The sequence below is a fragment of the Mastomys coucha genome, unplaced genomic scaffold (genome assembly GCF_008632895.1).
Source record: "Mastomys coucha isolate ucsf_1 unplaced genomic scaffold, UCSF_Mcou_1 pScaffold15, whole genome shotgun sequence".
Lineage (NCBI taxonomy): Eukaryota > Metazoa > Chordata > Mammalia > Rodentia > Muridae > Mastomys > Mastomys coucha.
The window spans coordinates 42,288,049-42,305,873 of NW_022196897.1; the positions used below are offsets into that span (position 1 = coordinate 42,288,049).

The following is a 17,825-nucleotide window of genomic DNA, read 5'->3' on the forward strand; positions in this document are numbered from 1 at the left end:
ATATGATAGTTAATAAAAGTAATAAAAATAAATGTGTATGTTAATGCAGGGAAACCATGTGAGAATGATAAAATAATAGATTACTGTGCTCTGCCCTTTAAAAGTTAATTTTGAAATTTGATTATGTTTTGAGGTAACTAAAAAAAGAGTATAATGTGATAATGGAAGGGAAGCACTTTCATGACCCCTTTTACTTCTAAGTCTTACATTTAAGGACTTTTCTTTGCACAACATATTTTAATAACTGCTGGAAGCAGTGATGCTAGAGCTAGATTACTCTTTGGGGACTTGTTAGAAATCTAGAATCTAACACATGTTTTAACATGTTAAATCCAAGTTTCTAATTTTTTTTTAATATCCAGGTTATTCATATACACATTCAAGTTTGACGTGTTCTCTCAACAGTGATAAATAAATTTCAAAATTTTGGGGGGGTGGGTCAGATTACTTACTTTGATTTTATGTGTGTATGTCTTTGATGGCAGACTGTGCATGCAGTGCACATTAAGGCCAGCAGAGGGCGATGGATCTCCTGGGAATGCAGTTACAGGCAGTTGTGAGCTGGCAATTGTACCCAAGCCCCCTTCCAGAGCTGCCAGTTTTCTTAACTGCAGAGACTTCTCTACCCATCTCCTTTTTTATAGACTCCTGGAAACCAATGTGAATTTAGGAAAGGACAAAAACTACTACTTTGGAAAATGCAAGCAAGAACTTTCAGGGACCCAAGGGAACGAAAACAAAAAGATGAGAGAAGCTGAGTGTGAAGGAGAAGTCCTTGCTTAGAGGCTCTGTTCTCTCATTCTAATAGTGGAAGGTAGAAAGACTTGCTTGCTTCCTCTTTAATTCACTTCTTTGTCATTTGCTAGCAGGGTGAAATTCCTCCTCTTTGAGAAACCTCCGAGGTGGTGCAGTTTCCAGTAAGAATAAAAAACTGGTGAAGTTCACAAAATTACAGAGCTGAAAGGAACCTTAAACTCCACTCCTTTGAGCTTTGTATGACAAAGCTAAAAGCACAAAGATTACCCTGCTAGGAGCAGCACTAGGATTTAGGTCCTAATAAAGTTTTCAAAGAAAGCTAGTTACTAGTCCAATTGTGAGTCTCGCAGTGTGAACTGTTGAAATATTCCACCACCTTCGCTAATACTTTCTTTCAGTATTAGAAAAGGAAGTGTCATAAATAGGACAGAACTGTTAGAACACACAGAGCACCAGGAGCCTCCAAGCATGGAGCCTCTTTGGCTGGTTGAGTTTGTCATATACTTAGGAGAACAAGGAGAAAGAAGGGAACAAAGATAACAGAATGCTTTGATTTCCCTGTTTGCTTAGGCCATTCTTACCACAAAATCTTATACAGCTATTGTTAGTCTCTGTGCCCTTAATAAAGCCTTGTCAGTGTGTGTGCATCAAATTGTCTGGCACTATCCAGCAGTTTTCCCCAGTACTAATTTACCTCCTGAGGTAACTGAAATACTACAAAAAATTAGGTGCTTTCCGTGATGAGGATTCTCTAAGCTGGACGACAGTGGGACCATGTTACAAACAATCAAATGTTTTGCAGTATCAATTTGTATTCATATACAAATGTCTCTTTTCCTTAATGATAAGAAATTCCATCTGCCAGAAATACAATCTGTTTCAAAAGGCTCATAGTCATACACTTACTTTATCATAATACTGATTAGGAAACTTTAGTAATAAATGCCTCATAATATAATTAATACATAATTTTTCTTTTAATTGAAAAGCTGAGTATGCATTGATTAAAAATGTCTTTCTCTGCCTAAAAGATTTCCAATACATACTTTTTGACTTGCCTAAGTATATAGGTAAAATATATTTTAATTAAAATATGATTACATCCCTCTCTTGTTCTATGACCATGTCCCCTCCCTACAATTCTCAATTTCTTCACTCCCTTTCAAATTAATATATATATATATATATATATGTATATGTGTATATAGACATATCACAAACATATATATATATCACAAACGTACACACACACATACATACATATACCCTGCTGAGCACATATATGTCAATGTTTCTTAAACAATACAACATAGATATTATTTGCTCTTCTTTATGGCTGGCTTCTGGTTGATTTGGTCAGAATGTGAGTGTTTTTACCAGCACCACAGGATACACTTGGTATACAATATCAATGAGTATATCTAGATATTTTAGTGCCACAGACTACCTGTTTCCAGAAAGTTCAAAGAAAGAAAGAAAGCATTAAATTTCATGTCACAAGGCAGTTAAGTATTTTTTTATTAAAGTGCCTTGTCTGTCCATTTTTTTGGATTTGTTTGTATACTGTTTTATCATCACAAATATGCTCAAATCTATTATAAATTTACATTGTCTTGCAATATGTGTGCTTAATCACATTTCTTTTTGAACATCCAGGCAGCTACATACAGCAAAGCAATCTAATTTTAGATTAGAGCACTTCTGCTTAACAAACACTATTCCACGAAGATAAAAAGGGAGCCAAATATGATGCTAAAAATAAGAACTTCTATTCACATGACTGAGCAAGTCAGCTGAGGAACCACTTGTTATATATCCTGTCCATATGAAATGAATCAGTAGGTTGACATCACTTGAAATTACTGAAACCACATAGGCTTGTATTAAATAATTCTTATTTTATTGATTATTTTATTTATTTATGTTTCAAATGTTATTTCTCTTCCCAGTTTCCCCTTCACAAGCCCCCTATCCCTTCTTTCCCCTGCCTCTATGAGGGTGTTCCCCCACCTGCCCACCCACTCCTGCCTCAGTGGCCTAGCATTCCCCTATCCTGGGTTATCAAGCCTCCGCAGGACCAAGGAGCTCCCCTCCCATTGATGCCAGATAAGGCAATCCTCTGCAATATATCCGGCTGGAGCCATGGGTATCCCCTGTGTACTCTTTTGTTGGTGGTTTAGTCCCTGGAAGCTTTGGGGTGGGTAAGTCTAGTTAGTTGATATTGATGTTCTTCCTATTATGTTGCAATCCCCTTCAGTTCCTCCAGTACTTGCTCTATCTTTCCTATCGCTGTCCTCATGCACAGTCCAGTGGTGGCTGTGTACATCCGCATCTGTATTTGTCCAGCTCTGGAACTAACCAAACTCTTCTATTTGCCCTTATCAGAAAGCAGGTAAATGGGAATATAATTTTAAGGTAAGTGGCTTATGATTACAACCCTCCCACATTTCTGTGTAGAATTTCCAATAAACAATAGATCAATTTATCTTTTGGAAATGGTATCCATTAGATTAGTATTACCTTTCCATGGTGCCAGTGACCCATAGCTTTGTTTTATTGTTAGAATCACTTAGTGGAAATTTCAGTAGATTATGTTATATTTACATTCCCTTTTTGAACAATTACATTTGATTATTAGCCTGTAGTGTTCTGATTGCATAGTCTGTACTCTTAAGGTACTGTACTAAATGTGTCAGTAGCAGGTTTCAAGATGATGTCTTAGCCAAGTGCTATTTAGTATTTGGTCTAGAGGTTTTGAAACCTATGACTTCTTATTAAGTTAAAGTAATACAATAATCTAAGATCTTTCATACATATCTTTCTATCTAAGAAGGTGAACTTATTGTTATTTTTGTTTGTTTTATTTTGTTTTTATTGACAGTGTTTTTCTGTGTAACAGCTCTGGTTGTCCTGGAACTTTCTTTGTAGACCATGCTGGTCTCAAACTAAATGATCCCCATGCCTCTGCTTCCCAAGTGCTGGGATTAAAGTTGTGTGCTAACACACCAAATTTATTGTTCTTATTTTAAACTTTTAGAAAACTGAGATTTCTGTAGCTATGAAACCAGCTGTATGTGTTCATCAAAACATCAAGTTATTTTTTAAATAATAGTTTTAATACAAGTTATGTTGTTTTGAATGATATTTTATTACTAAATTGTTTTATTAGCTGATTCCCATTGGCTGTAGCTAAACATTTGGGGAGTAGATTTTTAAGTAATTCATGACATATTGCATACAAGTATGTCATCAAAAAATCCACAAACTTGTCTTACATATACTTAGATATTGTGATTAGCATTCTGCAAATAACAATGAATCAAATGCCCAATGTTTTAGAACAGCCTGGTTAGGTGATACATAAAAGATAATACTTGTTTCCGACTCATATAACTCTGCTTAGTAATCTCTGCTCTTTTTTAAAGACATACATAGCTGAAGAGATGGGACCAATGTTGAGAGCAATGTCTGTTCTTCCAGAGTATTCAAGTTCAAATCACAGTACCCACAGGGCAGTATTTTTTTTTTTCATTTTTATGGTCATTATAAGCCTTTTTGGAGAAAATGAAATATGCATATTGTATCTATAACACAATGTTTTTTTCTTGGCCCTGATCTCTTAAGCAAAATCAGTTTCATTCTTTTTGGACTGGGGATAATTTTATAATATTCTTCAATGATATATGAAATTTTCAAGTCTTACCAAGAAAGTCTTGTGTACTAAGAAGATATTTCCTAAAAATTGTTTGGAACAATAAAAAAATTCAATTGAGCAGCAGATGATGTATAGTATGAACAATGTATATACACTCTATTTAGTTAAAACAACTATTCGAACTGTTACCATCAGCATCATGTCATAGGTATGACATGATGCTTTATAATGCTACCTTTGCTATCATTATAAGTTACTATATATCATTTATCTGTAGAGGGTAACCCTTGGAAAGGTAAATCTAGTGATTGCATCCATTATGCTGCCCACAAATTAGAGTTTACTTTAATAAAATGTACTTTCTTCATTGTCCTTACTAAATATGTAGATCAAAAAATTATTTAGTGTTTCTTTGGGCTGGCCCTGGAGTTGATTTTTTATATATACACATATATATGCCTTGGTTGAGCTTGTTCTGGGAAATAAAATGCAGTCGAAAGATATGAAATTACATTCAAATGAGATTTGATCTTTCTCTTCCCTGTTCTTTCTTCTTATATACTCATACTCATATATATATCATATAATATATCATATAATATATATATATATATATACTCATACTAATAGAGCATGCCAATGCGTGTGTGAATATCTTAGAAAGTCCAGCCTTGCCCCATGAAAAAATAAAAAAAAATAATCTCAAAGAGTCTTATAGGGAAGGGCAAGCATATGAGGATATAAGTATGAACTGTCCATTAATCAACTACTTAGAATAGCTTCTCACAAAATAACTCACCTGGCACTAAAATGTCTTTTATTATAAGATGGTGAGAAAAAAAACTCTGTCAAAAACAACATTTTACCTGAAATGTTCTGCCATGTGATGTCAAATTCTCCTAAGTAGTCTCTGTCTTAACTCTATTTTAGTACTGAGTAAAGCTGATATTGAAGCCATCCAAAAGACTGCCACTCACAGCTTCATGGATGCAATTATTGTGACGTGTGTCTCCCATTCTCTTTCAGGAGAAATTGTATGTTGTCTGGGATGATTGACTTATTACTGCCTTGGTACTTGATTTGTCATTATTCATTATTTTCTTTGTCAAATAGACCCACACTCTTGTTCACATAATCACGCAGTCCTGCCTCTCAGTGGGCAAAGTAGAGGATGGCTCTCAACATCTTACCATGGACACTTGTAATGATAGCACTTCGCAAAAATGGCTACTAAGAAACTATACAAGAGCAGAAGTTCTTAGAAATGTTTTTGGAAATCCTACTGATTATTTTCCTTAATAACTTGTAGAGGTTTGTGTTTTTGGACTTATTCAGTTCATTTAGTAATTTTAATTGTTATTAAAATATGAACTTTTAATAGAACAATTATGAAGTTATTTTTCTGTCTTTTCCTTCTTTGCTTCTCATTGATTTGAAGATTGGATATCTTGAATAGTAGCTTTTCTATCATGAACAAAAATGTATTTTCAGTTTCTATTTTAAAATGTGTATATATACATATATATGTTTGTGAGTAGAATAGGTTAAATATATTATGAAGAATTACTTTGTTTTATCTTAACAACAGTTATATCCATATGAAAACAAATTTTATATCAAAGGTGAAAGCATGACTAAATATATCTCATAGGTTCAAAATGGTTGATTTTGGAATTTTGAAATTATTTAATTATTTTACATTTTATTCAAATGACTCAACTCCCTGGTGTGTGTGTATGTGTGTGTAACATATTTCAAACCTTTTAAAATTATCATTATTTTATTCTGAAACACTGTGTAAATCTATTACTAAAGAATAAGTTATTTTCAACAATTTCATGGTAAAAGCAGGGGGGTCTGCACATTTCTTTTGTGCTTGCTTAGGTGATATAATGATAAGAATCAAAACTTTTCAAAAGGGTACATTTTATTTATTACTTATTTAAATTGTGACTATCTCCTCTTGAAATCATTAAATAAATTATTATTCAGTTCATTTTGACAAGTACTTATGGATTTTTTTATAAACACTACAAATAAGATTATTTTTGAATTATTGGACTTAAAGGACTTTTTTTTTTACAAATTCAAAAACTAATTGATTTTATATAGTTCAGCCATATTGTTGTTCATCCTAAGGGGCTGCAAACCCTTCAGCTTCTTGGGTCCTTTCTCTACCTCCTTCATTGGTACCCTGTACTCAGTCCAGTGGATGGCTATGAGCTTCTACTGTCAGAGCCTCCCAGGAGACAGCTATATCAGGCTCCTGTCATCCAGCACTTGCTGGCATCCACAATAGTGTTGAGATTTGATGATTGAATATGGGAAGGATTCCCAGGTGGAGCAGTCTCTGAATTGTCCTTCCTTTAGTCTCTGCTCCAAAGTTAGTCTCTACAACTCCTTCCATGGGTATTTTGTTCCCCCTTCTAAGAAGGAAAGAAGTATCCACACTTTGGTCTTTCTTCTTCTTGAGTTTCTTATGGTTTGTAGTTCAACTACTGTAATAGGTGATCAGACTATGGTAAATTAATATCAGTACATTGTGGTATTAATCAATGTATGGTAAGCTACCCAATAAGAGCAAAGTTTGTTGTTTAATGAAGGATCTATTAGAAGCATGAAACAGTAAGTGCTTCTTTCCCAGAGAAGGTATGTATACGCTAACTCAGATTTGAGGCAGAGACATGATTTCCTTTGTTGCTATTGCTCTTACATACAAAAATAGTTGTTTTATTTAGATTTATATCTGATTTTCACACTATCTAATAGTTGGATTTCCTGTCATCCTGAGAATAAACCAACCATCTTCTTGCTATCTTAGGCAATTTCTTTTTTCACTTCACATTTTTCAACTAAAAATGGCTTGAAACTCTGTATTAAAAAATGATAACAAAGGCCCCAATCTTGACATCACCTTCTTTTTTAATCGCCTTGCCTTTTAATTTCCTGCTTGAGGTCAGAGAGGCACCTTTCACAGCAGCCTGTCTGCTATTGTATCTTCTCCTACAATAGTGAAGTTACAGGTGTGTCTTTATATTTTTAACATGCACACACCTCAACATACTATAAAGAGTGAGAAAATATTATAAAAAGAAGACTTTCTCTATGTTCAATACTATTAATTTACAAGAACTATATGTTTCAGATGCAATTTTCAAGACCTAATTGCAAATCACCTCAAACATGTACAAGTTCTTTAAGTTAGAGAAATTTTCTGTGATTTTAAACATGGTGCATGAAATTAACAAAATATAATGTTAAAGCATAATGTCTTAAAACATACTAGATTATGATTTCCCAAAAAGTGGCTTCGATTACGAATGAAAACAAATACTGTGATAATTAAGCACAATGCAATTATTATAATTGTGAAGATAAAATACTATATCATTTCTATATTTAATTTAATATTGATAAATTTATTCATTCTTAAATATGATAGTCATGCCACAAAGGAAGACAGATCATCTCTGGCTTTAGAAATCACTGGTCACCAGTTAATGTCTTGGGTACTGTAGTTTAGTAGTTTTAATGGACATATCTCTTAGTCATTTTGCTCTTTTGTGTAACAGTTGTGTGTTTGACTTCTATGTTTATCAAATTGTTGCTGGCTAACATATGGGTATAAAGCTAAGTTTCTTTCTATGTTTGTTAGTATTGACACATTCAACTGGATTCCATGGTCATGAATACACATTTGACAAAGATGTCTGAATTTTCAGCAACCTGTAATAAATATCAGCTATTTCTTTAACTAGCTTTAAATAGAGGTGTATTAGACTATGACAATCTTTTTACAGCAAAATTGTATATGTAATTCAGAGAAAGTTATATACAGTTCTGTTTAAAAACATGTCATACTTCTATACATTAAAATTTTATAGACTATTTTTAAAGACCAGCCTTCATCTGATGAACCAGTAAGTTACTGATTGTGCTTATCTTTTACAGAGACTCACTTTGAGACATGCTAACAGTAACCAATGTCTTGATGAACCTTCTGAAGAAGATAAAATGGTGCCTACCATGCAGGACTGCAGTGGCAGCAGATCCCAACAATGGCTGCTAAGGAACATGACCTTGGGGACATGAAGATCTTTTATCACAAGACGTGAAAGTCTCTACACGTGTGTTTGTCCATTATTTCAGTTTGGTGAAAATATTAACTTTGCTGAATTAAAAGTTTTAAAAATACTTTTAGTAATATAAAACACAATTGTTTATAATTCATTTTTAGGAATGTTTATTTCCCTACTAAAAAATTTCTATCTGATTAAAGAAGCACATAAAATATAAAAAGAAAATGTTATTAAATATTTGAACTGTTTGGGAAAAACACACCTTATATTTACTTTTAAAATGTCTTCATTAGCCTCTTGTCACAGGATTACTTGGGACTAGTTTATTTTGTGATGTAATAACAATTAAAAGGGAGATCATGTAATGCCTTATATAATATCATAATTATAAAATATTAACATAGCTTTATAAAACACTCTTTTTACAAAAGCTTCATGGGACCCTGGTTGAATTTCTATGCTAACAATTAGAATACATATGAAATCATTCCTGAGCATTGAATTCATCAAACAAATTATAAAGTACTATGAAAAAAAAGCTAGTTATTTAATTTGTAAAATATAAAATCATCATATAAAATAAAGACAAGAATTTTAAAAATCAATTTAAATAATAAATAAATCAAGTGATATAAGGAGTACATCAGGTATTGAGGATGACAAGAACTATGTAAACTACAAGAGTTGTTGTGAAAGGATCGTCAGCCCAAACATAAGCTGAAGACGGCCTTGATCTGAGATACGATGTCAGTACCTGAATCCCCAGTTGCTTTCGTCTCCATACAGAGAGTATGTGTCTATCAGCTGTATCTTTGCCCTTTACTCTAGAGGGTGAAATTTGACACAGCTTACAGAGTTATAGGTAAAGGGTCACCTTTTAGATTTAATTTGTAAACTATTGTCTTTTAGTTCAGTCAGTATTGTCATTGGCACTTTGTATTTTATAAAATGTATGACACTCAAATTTATTGCTATGCTATAACATCTAACATTGGTCACTGGAACACTTCAAAATGTATTAAAGTGATATTAATTAAAATACTAGACATGATTTTTCATAAACCATAGCTCAGGCATAATTAGGACAATTTCATGTGTCATTTCCACTTACAACTCTTTTGTTCACAGTGCATGGACTAAATATGTGAAAAAGGAAAATCTACCAATTGATGGGATAATAAAAATTGTTTTATATTTGCTACCATTTTTGGTGGCCACATAGTTGCTGTGCATGAATGTTTTGGTTGTATATCTACCAGCTGGAGGAACTCTATGGGGCGTGAAGATAGAAGATTCTTCAGAAACAGAAAGTCCATTCTTTTGACCTTTAATTTTAAAGGATCCTCTATAAAAAGAGATAATTGGCTTGCTACACTTGCTTTCTCTCTCTATTCCCTCTCTCTGTCTCAGTCTTTCACTGGTTCTCTTCTCTGTCTATTGTTGTCACAGCCTTTCTCTCTGCTTCTGTTGCTGTCTCTCTTTTATACAAACACAAATACACATGCACACACATGCATAAAGTACATGCATATGTACACATACATGCATGCATAAACGTGTGCGCACACACACACACACACACACACACACATACACACACACACAAGCTGGGCTAGTATATTTTTCATACTGCTTCAGTCTAGCCATTCCAGTGGTCTTTCTCATCAGAAAAAAAAATCCATGTTTTACCTTCTGGATGCTTAAGTCAAAACTATGAGATTGGAAACTGAGGGTTTTATCACTCAGTTGGTATTTGCTCCTCAACCAAGAGGACTTGATCCTGATTCCAAGCAAAATAACCACTAGATGTGACAGGATGTGCTTTTAACTCTAATGCTGGGGAGGTAAATAAAAGAGAATTTCGTAAGTTTCCTCACCAGCCAGGTTGTCTTAATGGACAAGTTCCTTAGCAAATGAGAGACTGTGTCCCCAACATCAGATGATAATGCTTTTCAAAGTTTTCAAGCCTGTTTAACTGTAGCTCAAAGGCTTCATGAAACTGCCTGCTGTCAATGTTAACTAGGATCTTGGCCCAACACAAAGTTTAAACTTGTTTTAAATTTTCATTTTGGATATTCACACTGTTTTGATAACAAGTGTTGATTTTTGTAGATGACAACATTGTTGCAATGTAAAACTTTGGAAAAATTGAGTCCAACCATCTTAAAAGAAACTTGATGCTATCTTTGACATATAACATCAAACCAATAGTTTGCTACCACAACCATTTTGTGATGCTACTTCTGACCTTTCAAATCATAGGAAATATGCATATAAATATAATTCTCTATATATGCCAAGTCTTACCCAATACTATACTTGTTTACTTAATCAAGAGTCATATAGATACTGTCATGTATGAATCTGTGTATTTTCCTGAACATAACTTTGCATTAATCCTCAAATCATTTCATAGCTATCATGTCTCTATACACAGACCATTACATTCCACAAACATATATACACATACCTTGTACAGATGGATGTGTACACACGCACACACACACACACACACACACACACACACACACAGAGATACCTCTGTGTTTCTCATCTCTTACTGTCTTGCATTTCATTACATTGCTCTGGCTGCCAAGCAAGTTTCTGCTTTGGTGTTGATTCTATCAGTCCCATAGATGTCATCCACTTCATTTCTTTGGGTCTCTATTCAAACATTTTCTCTTCAGTACAACAAACTCTTGTCCTGCCTGTAATCTTTCATTCCTATCCCTTTAAGCAAATCTAAGTTTACTCTTTTGCTTATTTCAATTTATATAGCAACATACACTTGGGCATTCAATCACATTTATTTACATTTTTTCAGTGCCAGGGCCACAACTTTGTTAAGTAAGCATACAACCACTGATCTACATACACATTCATATAAATCCTTTTAAATACAGGGTCTATATTATTTTTGTCCACTGGCTATATTCAGCTTCTCATGTTATCTCTTGGCTTATTCTAACTACACCTCTTGAACTAATAAACTTAAGAGTATGTTAGAGCTGCTAAGCAGCACAGTATCATATGTTTCCATGTTTAAAAACGTAAAGTGGCCAGTACTATCTTTATAGAGACTTTCAGAGCTTTGTTTCCAAATGTTAATGTTTTTCATCTAATACTCTTGATATTAAAGTATGGACTCTATGTTGTCCTTTGTGTTAAAATCACCAGCTTTGTGGAAATGAAATACGGCATTTTATTAAAATACTGTTATAAGATAAAAGTTGTTTCACTTAACTAAAAATAATTATAGTTTTACTGTTTTGGTTGTATTAGATTGACAACAGAAGGGCTAAGATTTTGAGTTTTAGAAAGAAGATAAGTACATTCTTCTAAAATTATATTTATTTTCATGGTTTGATAATGACTATACAAAGTTTATTTTCAATGTAAAAATCTATTAACAAAAGATCATATAGAAACCTTAAAACATTAAAGATGTTATATTATTGATTTCTATGTTTATAGATAATAAAACTAAGACATGGACATATACTATAGTTTTCTCATAGATCATAGAGTTATAAAACTATGTGCCCAGTACTTCTAATACTACTGCCAAAAACATTTAAGGTCACAATAATGAAAAAAATGCCTTCACTAAAAACTCTTGTATTATTAACTTGATTCTTTAGAATTGTTTAAATTATTGTTTTTTCATACTTTAATAAAATTTGTTCAATAAAATACGACCACAGGCAATAGGAGAACACCTGCAGCAGAACAACAGAGTATCATCCATCAGTGGGCAAGCAGTTTAGTAAATTTCATTTTTTTCTTTAGTGCTTAGAAACAGCATAATAAATTTAAAAAATTAAGGAGGGGAATGTAAACGCCTATAATAAAATAACATAACTGGTTTTCAATGTTTTCTCTCATTCAGTGGGAGGTCACGAAAACAGTAGTATTGCTTCAGCAAACTTCAGAATATTGGCTTGCTCCAACATAGATTGTTACTCCATTTAAGAAGTGATCAAGCATAATCATTGCCATTGCATTTGCATCTTATCTATTGATTCATGCTGTAGTTTCAAGGGGGGCAAAGTACAATGCATTCTTAAATGCAGGTATAATGGTTTGAAGAAATATGAAAAAAATTAAAGACTTCACCAAATGTGAATCATTGCCTGTGAGGTGTTATTTTGCACAACTAAGATCTTCCAGTCTTGAATAAAGGCCCACTATAGCTGGGCAGCAGAAATTCAACTGTGTGAAGGCAGCTTACATTTCAGGATTGAGTTACTATCCATCATATTTCAGATATGGAGTGGAAGCACTCAGCTATTCTTCTGCATAGCATAGGGGCACCAGATTTGACTACATTATGTTCAGAGTGTTATCAAGTATGAAATACTATACAAAGCTAAGGTGTTGGATAAGCTCTAGCAATTTGCTTAAAACTAATTGATATAGAGTTGTTCCCCCTAATTTTTGTTTTAAGGTGTTTAATACATTTTAAAGAAAATTTTCATTGAATTTGCATTAGAAAATCCCCCTGAGAAAGTAGTGATGCAATACGGTCTTTTGTCAATAAATGTATTTGAGATGAGGAACACTTCTGTGATAATTGGCTCATTATGTACAGTAATGCTTTACTGCTATTGCTAATGGGGTACAATGAATCATTCTCTCATGTTGGGTGACTTAGAATAAAAAAAATACAGAAGGCTCCATCTCAAAAGCAAGCAACTGTTTCAAAATGAAAATTTTCATTTTGTGTTCAGTTGGTGGGGTTAAAAATTTACAGACACAGCCTCTGGTTCCTAAAAATAGCTCAAGAGAGAAACAAGAATCCATAGTCACAAGACTTTCTTTGAGTGGGGTAGGGACTTTCTCTTTTCAAAATCAGTGTAGTTGCAGATAGAAAATATAATCTCAAAAATGTTTCGACCTGCTCAATGCAGTCTTTAACATTTATAACAGTAGCTTGTGCATAAAAATTTAAACATGTTAAATGTTGTAAGCATTACTAAATGGTATAATTGTTCTTTTTCTGTAAATTTAAATATTTATACATTTTTGTAGAATTAAAGTATGCCAATTTAGTTTTCCTTTGGTATATGTTGTCTTTTTTCAAAATAAATTTTGCTAGATTTCAAACAGATAATTTTAGTATTCCATGATTATGTTCGATTTTATAAAAGGAGTGATTATTTATAGCTATTTCTCAGCAGCAAGAAAGTCTTGTTAACCCAATATAATCTTATAGCCACAATATGTAAAACAGGAGCATTGAAATGTGATATAGATAGATAGATAAATAGATAGATAGATACACACTATCTCATTAATTTTCTTATGAGATGATTGGAGAGTGACTCCTTTTGTTCTGTAATAGTTATTAAAATAAGTTAATATATTTTCAAATACATGAGAATACTTGTTTTCAGATCAGATCTAGATCCCAAATTCTGATGCTGGAATCCTGAAAAGCTCCCTGTGTGTTGGTCGCTGCAGGAGTTTGCACAGCACATTGCAGCAAAATCCAGAGCCAGAATCCAGACAAAAATATAGAAGAAAGGGGGAAAGAACAAGAAATGGGGAGGGATAGATAGACAGATGGAGGGAGGGGTAAAAAACTCGAGCCTTAACTATTTTAATAGCTCTGTTTTAAATGATCCAATGCCTTAACACGTTCAGAAGCTCATTGGCTGAGAGCCATCATCATTAGTTGTCAGCAAATATAAAGGGCATGGATTTTCTAATTTACACACAGAATGTCACTTCTTGGGCTTACATAAGTGGCAGCAGAGGGCAGGACACTTATGTATTAAATCTGCAGATATTTTTTCTTGTTATTTTTGTGTAAGAGCATGGCATTGCATTTCTAGATATAACTGTGTGCTTTATTTAAGTCAGTGAAACTGCACTAGCTGACCAAGGATTTGACAGATGAGTATCTTACCTCATGCTTTTCTGCACCTGATGGAGAAAACAGTGTGGCCTCTCCTGCTCAAAGGAAATAACGGAGGCCTCTCTGCTGACCTGTTTATTTTCTGAAACAATGATTCTTTTTTCTACCTTGCCTAGGATATTTTGCACCACGTTCCTTCTATGATCATCACACAAGTGGCTAGTCATGAGAAGACTAAATTGATTTATACAGAAATTCCTTTAGCAGTCTTGAAAAGTAAAATCCTAGGCCAACAATCAAGGATCTGAAATAGGTTTAAAGTGTTTTTGTGAGATAATACATTACCTTGTTACAGCAATCATCCTTCATATCCCACATAGGTAAAGTGGAGGCTTTCAGAACAGGTTGTGTAATGTTCAGAGGCCAGAATTCTAATAGCCTTCATTGTGATTAATGGGGCCTATGCTTTTGGATACTTAGGCTGAAGGTGGATTTCTTTATGTGCATATGCAACTTTTGTCTTCAAACTACTCAATAAATGAAATTGAATACTTGTATTTATGTATAGGATCAAGTGAATGTGTGTAGAAATATCTTCCCAGTATCTATTCATGTGGACTACAATGAGTAGTAGGTCAATCTCTGTTGCTCACTTACCTCTTTACAACTCTGGTTCCCAGTAGCCAGAGGACCATCATCTCTTCCTTTGGATATACTTTATGTTTCCTTCCTACATTATTGTTTCCCATGTCGTGATTCCCCCTGACCACTCCATCTTTTAATTTTGAATAGCTTTGGGATGTGGAACTTGGCATTCTTCTCTATTTGTATGCACTGGGTGACCTCATCTAAAACTATAGACTCCAGAACTTCTGGTATTCTGGTAGTTAACAGATGCCAGTTCCCAATTTATAACTTTTTGATGTTCAATAACGAGTACACATTTTTAGAAGACTCAAACAGAATTGATCACATTCCCTCCACAGATTTTTAACTAAACTTAATCCATTTGAAGCAGCAATAACAGAACACCCAAGATTTGGCAATTTTTGATGAACAGAAATCTCTTTGCCTCACTGGCATCTTACTGGAGTCCCCCACTTAGTCATCCCTTAATGGAATGCAGAAAGATAATAGAAATTGAGATTATGCAAGTAGGAACAATATAACCCTACTTTTATTTAAGAGCAAATCTACTTGAATAATGTTGAGCCTAATACTGGGATAACATCATTGATCATCGAAAGAGAGCCCTCATTGACCTAAGGAACATCTTTGTTAGAAAGAAGTACTTGTCATTGTTGAAATGGGGATGATATTTCCAGGATATGAACTTTAAGAGAAAAATGAAAGTTAATGACAGTAAGAATCAACTAAGCAAAGCTCATATGGGCTCATAGAGAATGAAGCTGCATTCATGAAGCCTGTATGCATCTATACTAAGTCCTCCACATATGTTTTGACTGTTAACTTGGTGTTTTATGGGACTCCTAACAGTGGGATTGGGGGTATTTCAGATTCTTTTGCTTGATCTTGGGACCCTTTTTTTCTTACTGGGTAGCCTTGCCCAGCCCTGATATGAGAAGTTGTACTTTTCTTGGATTGTTGTTTTGCATAAAGCAAAAATCATGCTCATAGCAATGCTTAGAAGGCCTTGACAAACTTGGCTCTGCTAACTCCAGTTTCTTAGGATATTTCCAAATTATTTAATCTCAATCACACTCTCCTCAATATTCTTTTGAATAAGGTGGCCATGCTCTTGCTTTAGGGCCTCACCTTAGAATTCTAGTTCTTTCATGTGCCCATACTAATTCTTTAATGTAGAACACAATTTAAATCACAGTAAGATCCTCCAAATACCCTTTCTAATTCTGTAATGTTTTCCCAGCCCACCTCTAGGTATGTGACCATAGCCTTGCAACTGCAAGAGTGATATTTCACATTACTTTTCTGTGGCTCACACATTACACAATTTAATAATTTATGACTTTCACAGTTTAGTTGTTTGCCATTCTCTGGCAATGCCTGTTCTTACTGAGAAACAGTTGAATATGAGATAACCAAAAAATGGACAAGGATTTTATTGTGGTGTATTACAAACATGAGGAATAATGTGGTACATTCCAGTTGGGTTTAAGTGAATTTGTTTTCTCCTTGTGTTGCTAGTACGCTGTCTTATAAGATGGAGGTTGACAAGGGGGTGGAAGTAGAAAGAAAAAGAATTTTAGGTTTTGCTTTCTGTTCTCCATGTTGATCCATTTAACCCTCCTCTTCATTCTTTAAATGTGCTCCTATTAAAAGGACTTCACTCTTTCCTCATGACAAAACTATTAATTTTTAACAGAGTGTGTGTACTTAGAACTTGAAAGAACTCCATAATTACATGAGTATTAGAGTAATTAAATTTGATATGACCCAGATGGGCATTTTCCTCTAATAGAAGCTAGGTCTTTTGAGATAGGATAATGAAATGTTAGCATGACAACGCAGCTGGAGTTGTGATCAACCCAGAATAATAAAATAATATTTGCAATCAAAGATAAACCTAATTTGTGCCGACCTACTGCAGTTGTTTCTTAAAGCTTATTTCTAAAATGAACATATATATTGCATATAATGATTATAATACATTTAAGGATATGTAGTATAAATATATACATTCCAAATGTAAAATATTGAATCTGAATATTTTCTTGCTATGCTCTAAGGTCCAGCATTTTACATATCACTCTCAGGAGAAGGACAGAGAGAGGAGCTTATCTCTTCTAAGTATCTCTGATAGATGATGTGTACCCTCTGTTTACCATACCATTCTCTGATCTTGCATCTACTATGGGCAGGTCCAGGAGGAGCTATCCACTGTGTTCTTTATACAAGACATAAGAGTACAGGTTCCTACTGGCTGAGATATTGGGACAGATTCTGAAATCTAAGGACTGATATTTGCATCAGACAGGAATCACTTACATTAACAACCAATTTTCCAATCTGCTGGAAAGCCATATGCACAAGGTCAGGTTTATTTATTTTTAGATAGATCCTGATTTATAGTACTAGCCTACAATTAGAATGTATTGTGAGGAGTAATGATTATGAAGCTACTTGAGTTTGCTTTTCATTTATATGAACCATTTGCCAGCTGAACCAAAATGAGCTAAAGTCTCCTAACTGCATTAATCAAGAGTGGCCACTTCCAGCAGTCCTTGGAAGGCTCCCATGAGAACTACCCATGATTCACATAAAGGACTTATTATCTATCACTGCATTTTCACACAAATCAGTCATGTTCATTATTCAGTTCCTCCATGTACAAGAATAACTGATACATAGTATCAAGGGATATGTTCTGCTTTTGGCTCCCTCATTTTCCTATTACATTCTGTTTTGTACTGCACAGTCAAACTAAAGCTCCTGTACTTTGTTCCTGTACATGCAAAGTAAAGTTTAAACTAGAGAACCTCTAAGGAAAGATGTT

The 17,825-nt window shown here is 33.9% G+C and overlaps 1 protein-coding gene across 4 annotated transcripts in view; it reads left to right on the top strand.

The window, feature by feature from the left end:
* Nucleotides 1-13,600, top strand: part of Galnt13 (polypeptide N-acetylgalactosaminyltransferase 13) — a 633,613-nt gene extending 620,013 nt beyond the window's left edge. For all 4 annotated transcript variants that reach the window (XM_031370288.1, XM_031370286.1, XM_031370285.1 and 1 more), the window contains exon 13: nucleotides 8,363-13,600. In XM_031370288.1, the coding sequence (XP_031226148.1) occupies nucleotides 8,363-8,503 (141 nt within the window). In that variant the 3' untranslated portion in view covers nucleotides 8,504-13,600. The remainder of the gene's footprint in view (nucleotides 1-8,362) is intronic.
* Nucleotides 13,601-17,825: the final 4,225 nt, after the last annotated feature.